General features: G+C 35.7%; 1 protein-coding gene across 1 annotated transcript; it reads left to right on the top strand.

Moving 5' to 3' along the window:
- The first annotated feature begins 3969 nt into the window (after nucleotides 1-3969).
- LOC124931114 (F-box protein SKIP1-like) lies at nucleotides 3970-5592 on the top strand. The gene is made up of 2 exons (XM_047471504.1): nucleotides 3970-4330; nucleotides 4849-5592. The coding sequence occupies exons 1-2, from the start codon at nucleotides 3984-3986 to the stop codon at nucleotides 5420-5422; spliced, it is 921 nt and encodes a 306-aa protein (XP_047327460.1). The 5' UTR covers nucleotides 3970-3983; the 3' UTR covers nucleotides 5423-5592.
- Nucleotides 5593-21982: the final 16390 nt, after the last annotated feature.

Raw genomic sequence — 21982 nt, forward strand, 5'->3', positions numbered from 1 at the left:
TGAAACACGGGATTTTTGCACAAGTGTAGTGCACTTTGGATATCTGTGAACATTGTTGCAGATCCTTCGAACATCTTTAGTTTTTGCAGCAGACCCTGAATCCACATTGCTTCTTTTATAACTTCAGTTGTTGCGATATATTCGTCTTTTGTTGTTGATATAACCAATATAGATTGCAATTGACTTTTCCAACTGATACAGTTACCATTCATCAAAAAAAATCAAAAAAGCCGAAATTGATTTTCTTGAGTCTTTATCTCCCACATAGTTTGAGTCCACGTAACCAATTACACTAACCTTTGCAACACTTTTTTTCTTATAAAATATCCCCACATTAGTAGTTGAGGCTATGTATCTTAGTAACCACATAATTGTGAGCCAATGTTCACGGCCTGGACTCACCATAAACCTGCTCAAGACATTAATTGCATGTGCCAAGTCTGGCCTGGTACAGACCTTTGAGTACATCACAGACCCAACTGCACTCGAATACAGAACCTTGTCCATGTAAGTCTGATCTGACCTGATTTTTTTCGACTTCACAGACGACATCAAATACTGATTCGTGATCGACAACTTTGTTGGCTTGACTTCTCGAATCTCGAATTTTTCAATCACCTTCTCGAGATAGCCCTATTGGCTGAGAGTCATTACATCGTTCTTCCTGTCTCCACTAATCCTTATTCATAAAATCTTAACAGTTTTGCCTAAGTCCTTCGTATCAAACTCGGAACTTAGAATAGTTTTCAACTTCTTCACACTTAAAGTTTCTTTGCTGATTAGTACGTATCATATCATCTACATATAACAGAAGATAATCAATTTTAAGTATACTCTTCCCTCTAAAGTATAAACAAGTATCATAGTTCTCCTTATAAAGTCTTGTTGAGTAATAAACGAATCAAGCCGTAGGTATCACTGTCTCGGTGATTGTTTGAGTCCATACAATGACTTCCTAAGCAAACACACCATGTTCTTCTTTTGCTGAACTTTGAACCCTTCTGGCTGTTTCATGAAGATAGTTTCATTTAAATTTCAATAAAGAAATGCAGTTTTAACATCCATTTGTTCTAGCTCGAGATTGAAATGAGTTATCAGCGAGAGTATGATTCAAATGATTTTGTACTTGACAACTGGTGAGAATATCTCATTATAGTCTACTCCTTTTTTAGAGAACCCTTAACATCTAATCTTTCTTTGTACTTGACCCATTCCTGAATCAAAATACCTTTCTTGATCTTATATATCAATTTGCACTTGATCACATATTGTTTGACATGCCTCAGAACAATCTCCCAAGTTGAATTCTTATAAAGAGAATTCATTTCTTCCTTTATAGCTTCCATCCACTTGGATCTATCACTAGAACTTACAGCCTCTTTGAATTCTTCCGACTCAGTTATGTCTAATTCAACTGCTGTCATAAACGCATATATCAACATATCAATATAAGTCGAGAACCCATACCTCTGGGTGGTTTTGGTTGCCTCTTTTCCCTGTCCATTGTGAGTTGATAACTAGCTTCCAACTGATCTGTAACTTACTTGTATTGTGCTACAACATGTTCATCATCTTTACCAGTAAACTCTTCATGATTATCAACAACCATTTCAGTGTCTTGGTTTGAAACCAATAGCTCCACCTGACTATGATCCCCTGTATTACTCTCCTTTGATCAGTACCACCAACTTGCTGAAACATTAATGAAATTGAATCTGCATTTGTCCCTACTCATACATGAGTCACCATGATTAGTACTGTGTTTGTGAAAGAGACACACAAGATCCCCTTCATTGAACTCTACGTTATTCAACTACTAATTAGCTAAATTAAAACGGTTGTCGTTAAAATAATTTATTTGTAAAATAATTGACAACGATTATTACACTCATCAGCTTATTCTAGGATTTAGTGCTGAAATTCTTATCAGTCTTGCTTATGTTTTCTCGTCAATAGTCCTTTCATTTATGGTTTTGATCGCAACATGGCAGGTATGATGTGTTGTTAACTTTAAACCATGATTATAAATTTAAAAACACATTTTATGCATATTTCTAATTTACACATGGATCTAGATAAAATCACAATTTAAAAATTTTATATACATTAACAAGAACTTTTTTTTCAATTATGTTTTAACTTTTTGATGAGTGAATGATTTTGTGCATTGATTGTATTTGCAGATGATATTAAGAAAACTAAAATAAAAATTTCTGAATTATGAATACAAACTGTGTTTGTGCAGATTTTTAGTTATAAATCTTTTTAGTGTATTTCATGCTCGTATTTTAAACGAAAAATATAGCATCCATGTGACAATATTGCTTTCTTCTCATTTATTAGTAATCAAATATCTAACACAATATTTTAATCATTTGAATTTTGTTACCTGAATAGTAGAGCAAAGTCAAGCAAGGATATCCTGTTTTGCTGAATAGAGCGCCTACTGCTATCGGTCGTTCATACACAATGATTGGTTATCCGTTAGCATCAGAAACAAAAAAAATCTAAACACTTTTCGCGTGAAAAGATAAAAAATAATGTGCAAATTTGGTTTGAACCGTTATAATCATGAGACATGAATCATGTGACTACTATTAAAGGATAAAAATGATGTTGAAGCTTACATCCACATGTTTATGAAGATTCTTAATGTGTGTTCATACTTGTCTAGTAGTGAAAACTAGTTTAAATATATAAAAAAAAATGTTTTCTGTAGCGTTAAAGATAATGGAATTGACATGAGTGTTACCTTTTTATATTTAAAAATAGATTTTGCAACTTATTTATTTTATCACTAATTCGTGTTATCCTAGTCTGAAATAAAAAAAATGTCTGTTATATCAAACAAAAAAAACATAACTGTTATTAAAAATCGAACTTTACCCATTCTACAATGCTACTATGTGTTATAAACTCTTTGTTGTCTAAAGTTTACATAGACAAAATCTGGTTGAAACTGCAACCACTCTGGCAAAGTCTTTGATGGCTCAAACGGTTAAATATTCCATACTTAGAAATAAAACTCACATTAGTCATATGTTGGATCATAAGACAATACACAAATAAAGCAATGAACAAACATATACATACAATAGTCATTGATGATAATTATAACATGAGCTATAGATGAAATGATTTAGAATTATCAAAAACATTATTAGAAAACACACTATATGATCTCCATACAAAAGTAAATTGTATATTATATTGAAAATAAGTAGAAAACTTATAGGTAATATATACAATAGCAAAGATAAACCTGACTTGGTTGGCATCATGAAGTGCTTCAACCTCATATTATACTAGTATGGAAGAATGTCCTACATAGCTAAGTGGATGAACTCGAAAACACAATATGACAATAATTCCTAGACTCAAGAAACACAAATCGATAGAAAACGCATAGATCAATCCCACCATTATGCTAGTAGTAATCGTTTACTATGCCTTCATCAATCAAATACTTCGTCCCCTTGAGACCTCCTTTACAATTCTTGGAATAGAATGTAATCTTCATTCCATTTGTTATTTCCTACTTAAGCCCGGAGCTAATTCAAGTAATGAGATGACTATCTACGCTCTAAACAAAAACCCTAAAAAATTAAGGAGAAATTAAGTTTCAATTAGCTTGAAAGTCGTTCAAATTTTTTAGTTTTCGCTGTAGCAGTTTCCTTAAGCGTCGTAAAGAAAGACAAACAAGCGAACTTTAAGTTATAGGAACAAAAATGTAAAGAAATACGAATAGTAACCGGTTCTTTTTATCTAATCAGACCCACAAATTGACCCGAACTATCGTGAACTCATTTATTCTCACACCAAGATCCGATTTTCGATATAGTCGAGGACCCGACTATCTAGAATTAATGAATATTATATTATATTGATAGGTATAATTCTCATCCACGTATTCATATGATGTTTATACTACTAATATACCAATTTCTACCCAAAATCAGAACTGTAGACCTAATTGCAAAGAAATGGAGGATAGTGGAGAAGGGGAAGAAAGAAGGTCCAACTGGGCCGAGTTAACTAATGTTTGCCTCATCGACATCTTCTCGCGACTCACTCCTGAGAATCGATGGAACAGTGCCATGTCTGTATGCAAGTCATGGCTTGAAGCATGCAAGGACCCTACACTCAACACGGTCGTTAATCTCGAACCTCGCTTCGAATCGACCGAAGACTCGCCTGGATTGTGGACCCCTGAGTTCGAGCGTCGAGTTGATGCCATGCTGCGTTCCATCGTTGAATGGAGCGATGGTTCCCTGAAAGAGATCCGAGTCAGACACTGCTCTGATTTCTCCCTCTCTTTCGCAGCTGAGAGGTAAGTAGTTTTCTATCATAAACCATTTCTTTTTTGTTTGCTTGAATCCATAGAAACCTATTCTAGATCTGTACAGTCTTGATCAATTTAGTCAGAATGAATCAGCTTCCCCTGTTTGTTATCTTGATCGTTGGCTTCATATTTGAAAACACTTCTTATGTCAGATTTCTTGTGGGTCCAAATAGAATCACTCTTTGAATAAAGAAATAGTTATTTTTCATTTCACCTTGTTTGATCTAGGGTTCTTTGAATAATCAGCTGGTTATGTCTGAATAACCTCTTGTTTGATATAGGGTTCTTTAAATAATCAAGAGGTTATATTTCTAAATAACCTTGTTTGAAGGTTATTGAAAACCCTAATTGTTGATTGTATAATGGGTTATTTGAAAATTTTAAACTCACATAACCCACATCAAACAAGACCTTAGCATGACACTAATTCAAAAATATGTGGGTTGTTTTTTGTTTCTCATGTAGGTATAGGCTTAAATTCAGTTCTATTGTTTTTGTTATCTCAGGTGTACTGGTCTGGAGATTCTTTCGATTATGAGCAGTGCCCGAGTAACCGATGAATGCATGTCAAGAGTAGCCTTCAATTGTCCAAAGCTGACTGAGCTTGATGTTAGCTACTGTCATGAAATATCTCATGAATCCTTGGCTTTGATTGGGAAGAGTTGCCCTAATCTGAAAACTCTGAGAAGAAACTTAATGAACTGGTTAGATCCTTCTCAGTATACAGAAATAGTTCCCCTTGACTATCTGAATGCTTGTCCTCAAGATGGGGATTCTGAGGCTGCAGCAATAGGGAAGTATATGCCTAATCTCAAGCACCTTGAAATTAGGTTTTCAAAGATAACAGTTAATGGTATTAATTTTATATGTCAAGGATGTCCAAGCCTCGAGTATTTGGACGTTTCTGGGTGTGCTAATGTTACTGGTGGGGATATTGATATCGCGGTAGAAAACTTGAAGAACTTGGAGGTTATCAAGAAGGTTAACTACTATATCCCGAGAATGGCCGTCCATTTGGAAAGATATGGTCATTGGAGTTTGTATGATGCAAGGTTTCAAATGGATAATTTCCGTATTTAATCTCCTGAGTATCTCACCGCTACAATCAATGTGTGTTTTCAGTAGCAATAAGACGAAAGCTTGAACTTCTCTCTGGTTGGTTTCTGTTTGGAAGCTCAGCACAAACTTTGTATGATCAATGTGTATGTATGAATGTTTGGAGGATTAGTTATGCCGTCGTTTTGAGTCAATGATTTTCCAATTATGTTTTATGTGAAGATCTGAAAATAATCCTGTGATATATTCTACCCAACCCCCAAGAGAACCATAACAAGGCATTTTATGATATGTAACCGTAATTTTCTAGCAAAAGAAAAGAAAAAAAAAGTATAGGATTTAGAAGTTGAAAGGGGGAACTCACATTATACGAAGTTTTAAAACAAACGAGAGTTCAGAGAAAGAAAATAGGAACTTCATCAATCTCTAGTTGCGGTTTTATCAATACCTCTTCTTCAAAAGTTCAGTGACCTCACCGAATTCAAACATAATGTTTATTCTTATTTCCCCAAGCCACAAACGTCTCCGGGTGTTAAAGAATTAGTGCCACTGCATCTTCCCATGAATTATCTTCGATCTGACCATTTAATCAGCACCTGAAGACGTCCTCCGTCTTCTATGGTCACTTCCCTTTCCATCTAGAATGTCCTCCGGAATTCCATTAGGCAAATTCAAGCTTAGAATTTCTTCCACTCTACTCGGCTTTCCCTTGTACTTCTTCAGCTGAGAGATGTGAAAAGAGATTATGTATCTTTGCCTCTTGACCTAATTCCAATCGGTATGTCACTTCTCCAATTTGTTCTATAACACGAAAATGTCCAAAGTACAATTTGTGATATTTCTTTCAGATAGATAACTGACAGTAGAGGTGGAGCTTAACAAGAATCCAGTCATCCACTGCAAATTCCGCTTCTTTTCTATGTTTTTCTTGTACTTCATTCAAAATTGAGATATTGTCAAATGAAACTTGAGAAGTTGAAGTGTTTCCTCCCTCGATTGAAGAGTTTGGTTAATATATCTTCAACTCTCGAGTCACCACTAGTGGTTTATAATTATATATTACTTCAAAAGAGAAGTTTGGTTGGTGTTATGAGAGCATTTTAAGGGTAGGTTTTCTAACCCTTAATAAGTCGGTATGTTCTGTAATTTTGTTTTTAATAAGCTGTGCAAACAGCATGTTCTAGATTTGGAATAAGCTGGGTAACAACAAATAACAGTTCTTGTAGCAATTGATTAACTGCAACAGTTATAACAAAATGGGCAGAAATCATAAATTGTTGGCAAGAGGCCTTAAATACATGCTAAACAGGAATGGAAGAGACTACTGATAATTTGAAATCTCTTCGGGTAATTCTGAATCTCTCTCTACTCATATTTTAATTCTCTTCTAATTCAGTCTCATCTTTTTATCGATTGCAGGTCTTGCAATCTTTCTCATTCTCTACTCACCTAAACTCTCATCTCATATACTCTGCAGTTACTAAGGTACTGCCTAATATAGACTACATATTGTAACAGTATAATTCTCATTATATCATTGGTATCAGATCAACGCTCTTGGTATTATGGTGGAAACGCGAATGGAGTGAGAATTGAATGAGAGAGGCGATTATGACATCAATGAACGATGCACTTAGACGACTAATTCCAGCGTCCGGTAGCAATAATCCAGAACCAAGAGGCAAAAGTGGAGGTGACTACGGAGGTGAACGCCAACCTGATCGCAGACGTGGCGAGGGAAAAAGATACCGGGGTGAACATCCTGAAGATAGGGAACAACGTGATTATATCTATCAACCACCGACGAGACTGTCAAAAATGAATTTTCCAAATTTAATGGTGACGAGTGGATAACTAGATATATGAAGTGGATATGTTTTTTTAGGTGGATCACACGTTCGAAGAATAAAATCTAAAATATACTTGTGCACACTTAAAGGAGCGAGTCCGATGTTGGTTCAATTCATATCTATAACACAAGCTACTACTAGGAAAAGCTATGACCTGGCAAGAGTTAAAGGCGTTGGTACTAAAAGAGTTTGGCACGAGTGAATTTGATGATCCGCTAAACGAATAGAAATATCTTAAACAGTCAACATCGGTTAAGGAATTTGGTAAGAAGTATTTGGATATCATTTACAAGTTACCACACCTTACTTAAGAATATTCAATTAAAGGCTATTTAAACGGATTAAAAGAGGAGATTGCAAATCCAATCAGAATTCAAAAATCGGGGTCATTATCGAAGGTTATGGGACTAAATTGCAATAGAGGACAAATAATAAATTACATGAGACAGTGTGTGATTCGTTGGTATGAAGGGGTTATCTAGAAAATAAAAGAAGTTCACTACTGTCTAATCCTAAACAACTTGCATTTGGCAGCAGAAGCAACTACTCAGGAGGCTATAATCGATCAGGTATGAGTACTTTTACTAGTGCTGTTAATAATGGAATATTGCCGAAACTAGCAGTCACTAATCAGAGTTCTCGGAGATTTAATACCGACCAGAAAACTTTGGATGAGAGAAGAAGGAATTCAATGTTTTTATTGTGAAGAAAAAAGTGAAAATATGGGCATAAATGCAAGTCCGGGCCTGTGGTTATGATTATTGAATTGATAGAAGCTTCTTTACCCGAGACAGATATGCAGAACCAGAGAAGGGATCTGCTTTATCGAAGTTTAGCTATGATCACTGAATTTGTTTGAAGGAAGGAGCGCAGACCGTCAGCTTGAGACCTTACAGATATACTACTCTTCAATAATATGAAATAGAATGCATGATCAATGAAATATTGGAGGAAATGAGTGCTTAGAAAAGGTTATAGCATATTTCTTCCTCGGTGGCACTTGTCAAGAAGAAAGATCAGAGTTGGAGATTATGCATTTATTATCGAAGATTAAACGATGTAACCATTATGATAAACTTCTAATCATTTAATTGAAGAGTTGATGAATGAATTACATGATAGCTATATTTTTTAAAATTGGATCTGCGTGCGGGTTATCATCAAGTGAGAATGCATGAATGTGACATTTGTAAATCTGCATTTAAAACTCATGAGGGCATTATGGATTTGTAGTAATTTCATTTAAGTTAACCAACGCCCCTTCGACATTCCAAAGGCTGATGAATTAAATTTGAAACCTCACCTAAGAAAGTTTGTCTTAGTCTTCTTTGATGACATTTTAATCTATAATAGGAATTTGAATGAACAATTGAAGCATTTGAGGCTGGTTTTTGAACGGTTGGTTTTGAAATATTCAAAATGTGTTTTTATTTTTCGAGAGATTGACTATTTGGGCCATGTGATTTCACAAGAAGGGGTAGTTGTGGACATGTCTAAAATCGTAACAATTGAATTGTGGCCACAACCGAGTAATCTGAAACAAGTGAAGGTTTTTTTTGGGACTCACGAGTTATTACAAAAGGTTCATAAAGAATTATGAATACATTGTGGTCTCATTGACAGTTCTATTAAAAAAAGACAAGTTTGAATGGAATGAGGCAGCGACAAAGACCTTTAATTAGTTGAAAGGAGTAATGATGAGGCCATCGGTACTCAAGCTTCCAAATTTCGAGAAAAAATTCGTCATTGAGACAGATGCAAGTAAAACAGGGGTGGGACCATTTTAATACAGCAAGAACATTCTGCTTTATTCATTAGTAAAGGGTTAAGGTCAAGATTTCAAGTCTCATCAACATATGAACGGGAGATGTTGACAGTGTTACATGTGATTAAAAAATGAAGGAGTTACTTACATTTTAAGCCATTTGTGATTAAAACTTATCACAAATCGCTTAAGCATCTATTGGATCAGAAAGTTAAACACCCGAGTCAAGAGAAGTGGTTATACAAATTGGTGGGATTCGATTTTTCAATACAATATAAGAAGGGTAAAGAGAATGGGATAGCATATGCATTATCGAGACGTTTATGAGAGGGATCTTGCTCAGGAATATCAGAATTTTTATCAATTTTAATTAAAAAATTGAGAAATTGTGGAATCAAGATGTGAATTTAAAAAAGATCATTCCGACCTTGGGGACAGATCCGTTAGGGGTAAAAGCATCAAATGTCAGTTGCGTAAAGAAGAGCGTTTGTTGGTGGGTTGTGATAGAGATTTGAGAACTTATGTTATTTCAACAATGCATAATTCAATAGTAGGAGGACATTTAAGAGTAATGGTCACATATTAGAAACTGTGTGAAGCCTATTTTTGGAGAGGAATGGAATGAGATATTAAAGAATTTGTGAGAAACTGTGTGGTTTGTCAGCAACAGAAATGGGAGAATCAAGGGTATAAATGGTTGTTACAACCTTTGGCTATTCCTATATCAATTTGGAGTGATATTTTCATGGACTTCATTGAAGGTTTGCCTAAAGCCAATGGTTATTATGTTATTTTGTAGTGGTGGAAAGACTCTTCAAGATGGCTCATTTTGTTGGGTTGAAACACCCATTTTCTGCTAGTGATATTGCTCAAGTTTTCGTTCATGGATTCTATTTTATTTGCATGGAATGTCGTTAACCATTTGTAAATGATAGGAACAAAATCTTTGTGATTACTTTTTGAAAAGAATTGTGTAAATTGCAAAGTATTGAACAAACAATGTCATTAACATATCACCCACAAACAGATGGGCAGACATAAGTGGTTAATCGAAGCCTGAAAACTTATTTGCGATTTATGGTAGGTCAAAAACCTAAGTCATGGGTAAAGTGGTTTCCTATAGTTGAATGGTTATATAATACAAACTTCCACTCGGCAGCTTTATCTTCACCATATGAAATCGTGTATGGTCAACCTCCACCAGTTCATCATCCATACTTAGTACAGGATTCAAGGATCGAGGCAGTGGACTGTAGTTTGTCGGAAAGGGAAGAGGCATTGAAACTTTTGAAGTTTTATTTGTAACGTGCACAACATCGAATGAAGCAGCAATTAGACAAGAGAATGGTAGACTGTGTTTACCAAGTAGGGGTGTTTGTAAAGTTGTAACCGTACAGACAGTTTTCGGTGAGAGGAAAAATGCATAAACTCAGCCCTAAGTTTTATGGACCCTTTCAAATAATAGAACGAGTGGGGAATTTAGCTTACAAGATTGATATTCCGTCTACAACAAAGATGCACAATGTCATTCACGTGTCTCAACACAAGAAAAATATGGGAAATGCAATAGTCAATCCCCATATTTCTATCCTATAAGAGGAAAACATTGTAGAACTATTGACAATTCTAGATGAGAGAGTTGGTTGGAAGGATGTAATTAGTATTGGACAATTCTTGATCAGGTGGTCTAACGCTTCAAATGATGATGCTAATTGGGAAGAAGAGACATGGTTGATGACAAAGTTCCCTCAGTTTGTGTTGATAGTGCAAGACACAACTTCTTTCAATCAACTTTTTCGTGTGCGAACAAGTATTGATGGGGAGGCTAATGTTATGAGAGCATTTTAGGTTTAGGTTTTCTAACACTTAATAAGTCGACAAATTGTTAATGAAGTCAGCATGTTTTGTAATTTTGTTTTTAATAAGTTGTGCAAACAACAAATTCTAAATTTGGAATAAACTGGGTAACAAAAGATAATAGTTCTTGTAGTAGTTGTTTTGTAGCAGTTGATTAACTACAACAGTTATAACAAAATAGGCATAAAGTAGAAACTACAGAGGGGTGAAATAATAATAAAGGCAGGAGCCCTTAAATACCTGCTAAATAAAAATGGAAGAGACTACTGATCATTTGAAAACTCTTCAGGTAATTCTGAATCTCTCTCTATACTCATACTCTAATTCTCTTCTAATCCAGTCTCATATTCCTATCAATTGTAGGTCTTGCAATCCTTCTCATTCTCTACTCACCTAAACATTTATCTACTCTAAAGTTACTAAAAAAAATGGGACAACGGATTAAGTATGTATCCCGCAAACACACTTAATCATTTAATAAGGCGCAGAACTTGTCGTCTGACGGGCTCGAAAATGTGAATATTCACCTCGCCGCTAGGCTAGAAGAGGTGGATACTCTACAGTTACTAAGGTACTGCCTAATCTAGACTAATATTATAATAGTATAATTGTAACTATATCAAATGGCTGAGTGGAAGTTGGTGTTATACCACTATTCCACAAAAGGAAGACATACATTTATCACATTGATGTGGACGTTGTTTTGCCATACACCTTAAATAAGTTCTCAAACAGCGGGTTACTACTTTAATTTATTCGTTAGTTTGCGGATGATAACTAGAAGACAAAGCTTGATGCACACCTTGCAATTTTAAAAATTCATGTCAAAAGGTGTTGAAAAAGATTCTGTCCGGTCACTTACAACAGATATTGACATACCATGGAGTTTGAAGATGTTTTCAATGAACACTTCCACCTCTTTTTTGTTGTGAAGGAAGGTTAAAACCAACAAAGTGACCCATATTTGATAGACGATCAACCACAATTAGAAAACTTGTTTTTCCTCCCACTTTAGGTAAGTGATAAATGAAATACATTGATATGGATTCCCAAAATTTATTCGAAATGGGAAGGGGTTGGAGAAGACCTTTCTGACAATGTCTGCTTTGTTCTATTGACATACATCATATGTACATATGAATTTTCAAACATCTCTCGCGAGACCTATCCAAAATATACTAGTTGTAGTTTCTTTAATGTAATTGACAGAGTCGAATGACCTCGAGTGGGACTAGAGTGCATCGAAACAATAAGAATTATTCTCAACTCTAGATCATAGTTAACCAGCAATGAATGTGAGTCTCATTATCCTTCTTTATCTCATGAATTAGTTGATAAGGTGAGATTAGAATTCCAAGTCAAGTTGATCATTTTTATGATAAGTACCGAAATTACAAGCTAACCCAACACTAACACAGATAAAGAATCACAAGGAGAAGTAGATAAGGAAGTCGAATGCAAGGACTACTTTGTTTGTTGCTGTGTCAACTAAGATTTTCATTAGGATAATGACCATAAAGTCAGTATTCAAGGTCTGTAATTTTCTAAAAAAAAGAGTATGAATGAAATGAAAAGATTAAGAGTATCGATTTAATTACGGAATTCGAGATGGTGAAGATGAATGATTCAACTACCATTAATGAGTACTCTAAAAAATTACTCACAGTTGCAATAAGGTAAGGTTGGTTCAAAAAGTACTGGTAATTGTTCCTGAAATGTTTAAGGTTGTCATTTCTTCATTGGAGAACACTAAGAACCTATCAAAAGTCAGTTTTGCAAAAATCTTGAGTGCCTTGTAGGCACAAAAACATAGAAGATTGATGAGGAATAAGGGATTTATAGAAGAAGCATTGCTAGCAAAAGTTCAATTAAGTCAAAGTGAAAAAGGGAATAAGAATTGGAAAAACAAAAAGAAAAATGCATGTTCAAATTCTCTAAGCATAAGCAAAAGTTCCAAACATAATTTTCCTCTTTGTAAGTACTATGAGAATAAAGGTCATGCACTTTTTAGATGATGAATACTGCCAGATGTGCGGTGTAAGAAGTGTCATACAATGGGTTATCACTAGAAGATTTGAAAAAGTAATTTGCAATAAAAAATGTGACTCGAGTGAACTTTCAGCAAACAAATGTGGCTCAAATTGCAGATCAGGAGGAGCAGCTCTTTATGGCAACTTGTTTTACAGCAAATAAATCAAAGATAACTGACTTGTGGGAAATGTTTGCACCAATCACAGGACATTTGATTAAGGCCTCTTCAAGGAACTGAACACATCATTCAACTCCAAAGTTAAGATTGGCAATGTAGAGTACCTTGTAGTAAAAGGAAAAGGGACTGTGGCAGTAGGCAGTTCCTCGGGTACAAAGTTGATTAAAGATGTGTTATTTATACTTGAGAAACTCACATCTTTGAAAGCCTAAAATAGATAAACACAGATCTTACTGAGCCTCACATAACTCCTTCACTAAATGAGAGTAAGTGTTACATAGTTTTCATTAATGACTATACAAGAATGTGTTGGATCTATTTTCTCAAGTTCAAGTTTGAAGTTGCTAGTGTGTTTTTGAGTTTTAAACAATGGATAAAAGCTCAAAGTTACTACAAGATTCAAGCCTTGAGATCTGATAATGACAAAGAGTACACCTCCGAACAATTCAATCAATTCTGTGAAAATTCTTCAGGATGTATGGAATGTGATGATTAATTGTACAAAGGTGTTTAGGGTGTGTAAGAATTCTTATCGTCTGAAAGTCTTGACCTTTAAAGATTTAGTAACATCTCTAAGAGGGTTGAGATTTTTAGAGTGGAGCTGGAAATCATTCACCCCAATAGGAAGGAGGGCGAAGGCTTTTTGAAAAAGTGTGGTCAACTTTTGAGTATGCAGTTTTCGAATTAGGTACAAGAAGAGGAAAATATCGCATTGTCTAGGTTTAGAGACCTTAGTACTAAAGAATAGAGTTTTGTCAAGTAGAAATCTAGAGAAAATTGACTATCCTTTGGAGATAAGATCGCGTCAATTTCTTCAGAAGGTGTTCCTTTATAAATTTCCAAAATCAAGTGCTTAGGCTTACTAATGATCTTGGTGAAATTGTTCATGGTTAGAAAGTTCTTCATGAAGAAACTATTAAGTACTACAAGGAATTGATTGACGTTGGCTGTGGTCATGGAGGAGGTGATGGTAGTTTGATGATTCTTTGTCAGATTGTGCAAAGAATGGTTAGTCTTGAAAACAACAAGGAGGTGAAACATGTGTTGTTTGTTATGAAATGAGATAAGAGTATGGGGCCCGATGGGTTTAATGTTTCTTTTTCAAAGAAAATTGTGATGTTGTTGGTCAGAATGTGAGTGATGGAGTACTAGAATTCTTCATAAATCAGAGGATGCTAAAGTAGTTAAATGTAAATGTCTTGAATTTGATTTTCAAAATTTTCATACCCATAAGGATCCAGGATTTTTGTCAAATATCATGCTATAATGTTATTTTCAAAATTATTTCTCTTTTTAAAAGTTATTTCTAATTTTGTGGGGTGTTGGATAATCATCATTTATCTCGGGTCGCTCTATTTATCATATCATTCTCCTTGTTCAGAATTTGTTAAAAGAATGCGATAGATGTTCTATTTCACCATGCATGGTTTTTAAAATTGAAATTAGAAAAACATTTGATTCGATAAGATGTGACACAATTCATGAATTCTTTATGTTTTGGATTCCCGATTATTTTCATTAATTGGATTATCCAATGTGTTTCTACCCCTCACTTTATTGTTAGTGTTAATGATATTAATGGAAGTTCTTTTAAAGGTGAAAGGGGTGTGAGACAAAGATACCCCCTCTCTATTTTACCTGTTTGTTTTTATCATGTAGATTTATTTATTGTATTTTTAAAATGTTATTGAAAAATCGTTCATACATCTTTCACCCACATTGTAGGGAGAAAACCATTACACACATATGATTTGCAGATGATCTTTTTTTGGTGGCTCAAGATGATGTGGAATCTGTCACTACCTATAAAATAAACAATAACTATTTTCTCTAGTATTACATGTTTATTCATCAATTAAGACAAAAGTTTAATGTTCTATAAGGAAACAAAAAGAAGTCATATTCAATATCACGTGAATCAAGGACTTCTAGTCAAATATCTCGGCGTTCCTTTTTCGTCAAAGTAGTTACATTATTTTCACTATAGGTCTAGTTGATAATGTTAAAAATTAGGATTCTGGTTGGGCAACTAAGAAGCTCTCTTTGCTGGAAAGATCGAGTTGATCAGAAAAGTCAATTTGGGCATCATTGGTTACTAGGCTCAACAATTATTATTGCAAATAAGGTGATGACATAGTTGGATCGAATCATGTGTGACTATATTTGAGACAGTAAGGTAATGGTGGAAAAAAGTTAGGAGGGAGAATGTGTCCTAAAGAAGAGGGAGGTCTAGATTTAAAAAAACGTATTGAATTGAATAGAGCTCTCACTCTTCGTAATTTATGGGCTCTAAAGAAAAAAGGCTAATTTCTTATGGGTATGATGGGTACATACAAGATTAAATGAAAGGTAAATATAGTGTCTATACTTACAGAATTAAATAGCACATGTCATGGTCTTTTAAAAAAATCATTAGACTGCATATCAAATGATTTATAGTATTCTTGATAATGGGCGAGACACTTTATTCTGGCATGGTCATTGGGTTGATAGCTCACTTATCATTATTAAGGATGATTTTGAGAGATTTAGAATCAGAAGAGATTACATGATGGTTACGGTTTAGAATGACACTAAGTATTTTTTTTTAAAATATGGCCTTCGCTATATTCAGGTAAAAAAATCTCACACCCCAAGTCTGTCAAAATTGAGAGTTTACGTAAAATCGTTGGTCAGTTCTAAACTTGTATAATCTAGAATTTACTTAAAATCGTAAAAGTTTAATTTAAAAATATTATAGTTATATGTTATTATTATTATTTATATATAATTAAGTATTTTATACTTAGATAATTTTAAAAATTATATATTTAAATATAAAATTAATTAACAAATAATAATGAGTAAATAACTCTATAAAATGTTATATTTATAAAATTAATTATATTAATTAATTTATTTGAATAAATAATAATTTTATTTTTAAAATTTAAAATATAAATTTATTTTCTTAAAACTTAAAATCGTAAAATCAAAATTATTTATATGCTCGTAAAATTTTATTATCGTAAATTTAAAATTGTAAGAGTTTATTTAAAATCGAACTTGTTAATTTTCTATAAAATCATAAAAATCAACTTAAAATTTTAATAGTATTAGCATTCCATTATATATATTTGCTATATATATTGGGAATAGGTGAAAGGGGAAATTTGAGGAAATGACCCCAAAATAGGGCCAAATAGCCGATGGTGCGGGCCACTAATTTTTATAGCGTTGGTGACCCCCAAATTTTTTAATGACCATTTTACCCATGCGTGACGCACCCTCCAGGTGCGTGACGCACCCTGAACCCTATAAAGACTTAATTTTTTTTCATTTTCGTTTCAGTTTCTCTCTCATCCGTCTTCTCCGCCGTGAAATCCTAATGGTGGCGGAGAAGATTTTCTCTTCTTTTTCAGCGATGAAGAACGAATCGAAGAGGCACCGTCGACCATGGCAACATATTCAACGGCCTATAGCTTCGAAGAACATCCAATGGAGACGAGTTTGCACAGCGCTGAGGATTTCGAACAAATTGACATTTCATTCGACCATTCCACTATATTTTGTGTTTATTTCGTTATTGTTTGTTTCGATTTCCTATTCAGTTCGTGTATATTTCATTTACAGAACGTTCCTCATTGATTCGCTGATTCGTTGAATGCAGGTTGTTTATTTGGTAGGATGCGTCAAGATGGATGCGTCAAGATGGATGCGTCAACATGGATGCGTCAAGATGGATGCGTCAACTCCGATGTGTCAACATGGATGCGTCAACTCCGATGCGTCAAGATGGATGCGTCAACTCCGATGCGTCAACTCGGATGCGTCAACTCCGATGCGTCAACTCGGATGCGTCAAGTAGGATACGATGCGTCACATTTATTTTTATTTTATATAAAAACCCAAATAAGCCTCGACCACTATTCATGCTCTCTCTCTCTCTCGCACCCGACGACGCACCTGCCTCGACGTCTCTTCCTGCTCGTCTTCGTCTTCATCTTCTCGTTCATTCATTGACTTCATGAGGTTAGTTTTAGTTATGTTTGTTTATGTTCATGTTAGGTTTTAGGGTTGGTTGCTTCTTGTTTGCAAATAGTTCATGCATGTTTTATGTTATGTTTAGGGTTGCTTCTTACTTTCAAATAGTTCATGCATGTTTTATGTTAGGGTTTTAGGGTAGGTTGCTTCCTGCTTTCAAACGGTTCATGCATGTTTTATGTTAGGAATTAGGGTAGGATGCTTCTTGATTTCAAATGGTTCATGCACGGTTTATGGGTTGGGTTGCGTCAAGCAGCTGCGTCAAGCAGCTGCTTGACGCATCTGACAGTTGTTTCTAGCTATTTTGACGGTTGCTTTTCTTCTCGTTTGTTTATATTTGTTGTGAAATGTTTTCACAAACATTGTTGTTTTTCTTTTCCCTTTTGTAGATGGCAGACTTCACGGTTTATGATTTTCCTGGTAGGATTTCATTGAAATCTGTCCTAGCCTTGAAAAAAGTATCTGATAGGTTTGAAGCGCTGGGTCTTATGGAGAGGGCTCTAAATTCTCAATTTCAGTATTTATTGAGAGGAGTCCCAGACTTGTTGTTCTTAGGGACCATTTTACATCAGTTGCTGGTTCGGAAGGTGAAGGCCAATTTGAATAGGATGATTTTCAACTTTAATGGGGAGGAATATACTTTTGGTCTGAAAGAGTACGCATTGATTACAGGCCTCAACTTCGACAGATTGCCTGAATACAAAGATGAATGCCGAGGTTGTCCACCCTTGCTGATAAAATATTTCAAAAGGAATACGTCAATTCGAATGATGGATTTGGAATCTATTTTCATGAAATGCACCGATAAGGAAGACGCATGGAAGATCGGGTTGATCTGCTTGATTAACCAGTACCTCTTCTCATATGACCCAAAACGGCTTTTAAATCTCAAAATCATCCATATGGTTGAAGATGTTGAAGATTTCCTCCGATTTCCATGGGGGAAGGTGTCCTTTAGATTCACCATGAGGGGTCTTGACCAGGACATGAAACACCACAGGTCCGTATATATGTCCAAGAAAGGGAGTGGAGTTACTAATTCTTTTGCTTATAACGTGTATGGGTTTGTACTAGCACTACAAGTGTGGAGCTATGAGATCATTCAAAACTTGGTCCCTAAATTCGCCACAAGGAAAGACGTTGATGGCCCTTTTCGCCCAAGGATACTGTTGTATCAATCGAAAAGGAAGAATACATTTCAGGAGATGCAATCTGCCTTTAACAGCGTTGTGTTTTCTAAGATGGAAGAGTCCTCCGAGGAGACGAGTTTGTACAGTGGGGAGGATTTTGAACACATTAACAATTCATACGATGATTTGTTTGAGGGAGTTACTGATGGGGGAAAAAAGAGAAAGGCTGATGAAGATGTTGCTGAAGATGATGATGATGAAGATGTTGATGAAGAACCTACTACTGTCCAACCTTCCAAGAGGAAGAGGAATGTTGAATATGATGATATATCCCCCCAGCAAAGCAGCCATCAAGCGTCGTAGCCTGCGTAACATGAGTCCCCCATCCGCAACTTCAACAACTCCATCATCACCTGCACGTGAACCGGCACCGGCATCTCATGTTCAGATAAAGGATGCCGAAGTGATAAAGAAGGATGTCGAAGAGATAAAGAAAGATGTCGAAGAAATCAAGAGAGACATAAGAGACATCAAATTGAATCAACAAAACTACTTTACGAGGTTTGAAAAGATGATTCTCAGTCTAAGCAACCAGTTCGCCAGCCATGTCACCAACCAGGTAATTCTGTTAAAGCTTTCTATTTTTTACTACTTTATGTCTTTGACGCCGCTGCTTGACGCAGCTGCTTGCTTGACGCAGCTGCTTGACGCATTCTTAATTTAAATTCTTTTCACTTTTGTAGCAGGAGCAGAAGGAGAATGACATCGGTCTGAATGACAATCGTGACGAAGAAGAGGAAGAAAAGCATAATGATATTCGTATTGAAGAAGAGGAAGAAAAGCAGAATGACATTCGTGACGAAGAAGAGGAGAATGCCATTGGTCTGAATGACATTCTCGATGAAGAAGATGAGCAAAAGGAGAATGAGAAGGTTAATAATGGAGCCATTTTGCAAGACAATGTTGAATTGGAGCAGAAGAAGATTGAGAATGAGAATGTTGAGGATCCGCCGAATGAGAATGTTGTCGAGAAAGAGGTCGTTGTCGAAAAAGAGGTCGTTGTCGAGAAAGAGGTCGTTGTCGAGAAAAGAGGCTGTTGTTGAGAATGAGAAAGAAGAAGTGGAGATTGAAGAAGGGGAGAAGAAAGAAGAAGTGGAGATTGAAGAAGGGGAGATTGAAGTAGAAGGGGAGAAGAAAGAGGTCGTTGTCGAGAAAGAGGCTGTTGTTGAGAATGAGAAAGAAGAAGTGGAGATTGAAGAAGGGGAGAAGAAAGAAGAAGTGGAGATTGAAGAAGGGGAGATTGAAGTAGAAGGGGAGAAGAAAGAAGAAGTGGAGAAGAAAGAAGAAGTGAAGAGAAAACCTATACAAAAGACTTTTCAGAAAAAGGTGGGGAAGAAGGTTGGGAAGAAGAAAGACGAAAATGACGAAGATGAACTGGAAATAGTGAATACTCCTCCTCCTCTTCCTAAGAAAGTCATATTGGTCACGAGAAGGAATAGGAGGCCGAAGAATGATCCAGATTTCACCGACCCCAATCTGAAACAGCCCAAGTTAAAAGATCCTATCACCGTCAATCCACTTCTAAAATATGACGATCAACTTCTTCATCAATTGCAAACATGGCTTAAAGATCCAAAAACTGATAACACAAAAATTGAGCTCCATACTATATTAGGTGATAAGGCATTATTTCGCCGAATGCTAAAAAGGTTCACCTGGCTGACTGATGATGTAAGTAATATTTATGTTAGAATAATTTTAGATTTGCAGATTGTATTTTAAATGTGTTTCTCTTGTGTAGGAAATCGATGCAGGTTGCTTCATTCTGAGAAGAAGAGCTTGGGTATATCCAAAGACATATAAGAAGAACTTCTTTATTGGAGATTGTTGGCTCCACACCAGGTTCACTGCTGAGTACGCTGCGTTTAAGAAAAGTCGTATTGAGTTTGACATTGAAAACTTTTTCGAATACTTCTTGGGCGATGAAAGCAACTATAGGAATAGTTGGAAAGTATGCGATGATATATATATTCCTTTGAACATCAAAGACGTCCACTGGATACTTTGTGTTGTCCGTCTACAGCAATGGCGCGTAGACGTATATGACTGCAATCCTGGATGTTATGCTAATCTTGATGAGTTTGTGCTACCGATGTGCCAAATGATTCCGGTTATATTTGACAAGGCATTGCCTCTTGAAGATAAACAAAGATTTCCTCTGCTCAACCCTGATTCCGTTTTGCCATACACAAGACTTCCAGAGTCAGAAGTTCCCAAAGCAACTAAGAGTGGAGATTGTGGTGTATTTGTACTAATGTATATTGAGTACTTGACTGCAGGTCTGAATCTAGCAGAAGTGACCTCAAATGAGATGAAAGCTTGGAGAGAAAAGTGGGCAGTGAGGTTATTTCATGGACTTGTAGATCCATAGGTTATTTATGAAACTTTTGTACTGTACTGATATCAAATTTTTGTAATGTTAATCTCAAACCTTTGTAATATGGTTGATTTAATGATATCAAATGTTGTTAATGATATATATGTTATTGTAATTAATTTAATGCCTGAAGTACACATTTATATAAACCATGTCTAATGTAATAGGTTCTGCACTAATGTAAACCATGTTTCGTCAAGCAGCTGCGTCAAGCAGTTTCGTCAAGCAGCTGCGTCAAGCAGTTTCGTCAAGCAGCTGCGTCAAGCAGTTTCGTCAAGCAGCTGCGTCAAGCAGTTTCGTCAAGCAGCTGCGTCAAGCGGCTGCGTCTACAAAAACACTTGGTACAAAAACCCTGTCCCTGTATTACATTCACCAGAAAACTACAAAAACACCAGAAAACAACATTCAATGAATCTTTGTTACAATACAATACACTTTACTGAATCCTTGAATCCTTGATGCAAAAATAACATTAACACCTCCACACAAGACATTTGGTAATAAGTCTACAAAAACAACATTAACACCACAACACAACACTGACAAGTTCATTCTAAGCTAATGGCTCGTAAGATTGAGATGATGGCTCGTAGAGCTGAGATGAGGGCTCGTACAGTTGAGATGATGATGGTTCATTCTGCTGAGATGATGAGGGCACATGCTGCTGAGATGATGAGGGCTCATGCTGCTGAGATGATGCTCTTGCTCTTGCGGTAGACGGTGCAGGCATCACTTCTTTGCATGTTGCTCTATTATGTCCTAGACCTGCACATGAACTGCATCGTCTCGGGACCTTACGGACCTCACCTTGGGATGTCCTACGTTTAGTTTGTGGCCGACCTTTCTTAACCTTCACAGGTGGTTTTAGACACACGCGTTGTTTGATAATATCGGGAAGATCCCAATTCTCTTCATCACCAACCGGATAACATGTCTCCGCATATGCATTCAACCAAGATACAGTTGTATAATACCTATGAGAAGGAAAATAAAACGATTAAAAATAGGTTAAATAAATAAGTTCAAAACGATTAAATACCTTGAGCATAAGTCGTAAGGAACCACATTCCTGTGACGGGCAGCAGCCAGTGCATGTGTACAAGGAAGACCGGAGACTTCAAATACCCTACAAGTGCAGTCCTTGTCCTTCAAATTGACTTTATAATGTGCCTCATTATCATGCACATACAACTCAAATCGGTTAAGGGATGATACGGTATAGAATCTTGCTTTCTCAAAACCATCACATAATAACTTTTCATACGTTGGAGATAAAAATTCTTGGTGGTTGGACGCTTTTTCTTTTCTATCAT

The sequence above is a fragment of the Impatiens glandulifera genome, chromosome 3 (genome assembly GCF_907164915.1).
Source record: "Impatiens glandulifera chromosome 3, dImpGla2.1, whole genome shotgun sequence".
Classification (NCBI taxonomy): Eukaryota; Viridiplantae; Streptophyta; class Magnoliopsida; order Ericales; family Balsaminaceae; genus Impatiens; species Impatiens glandulifera.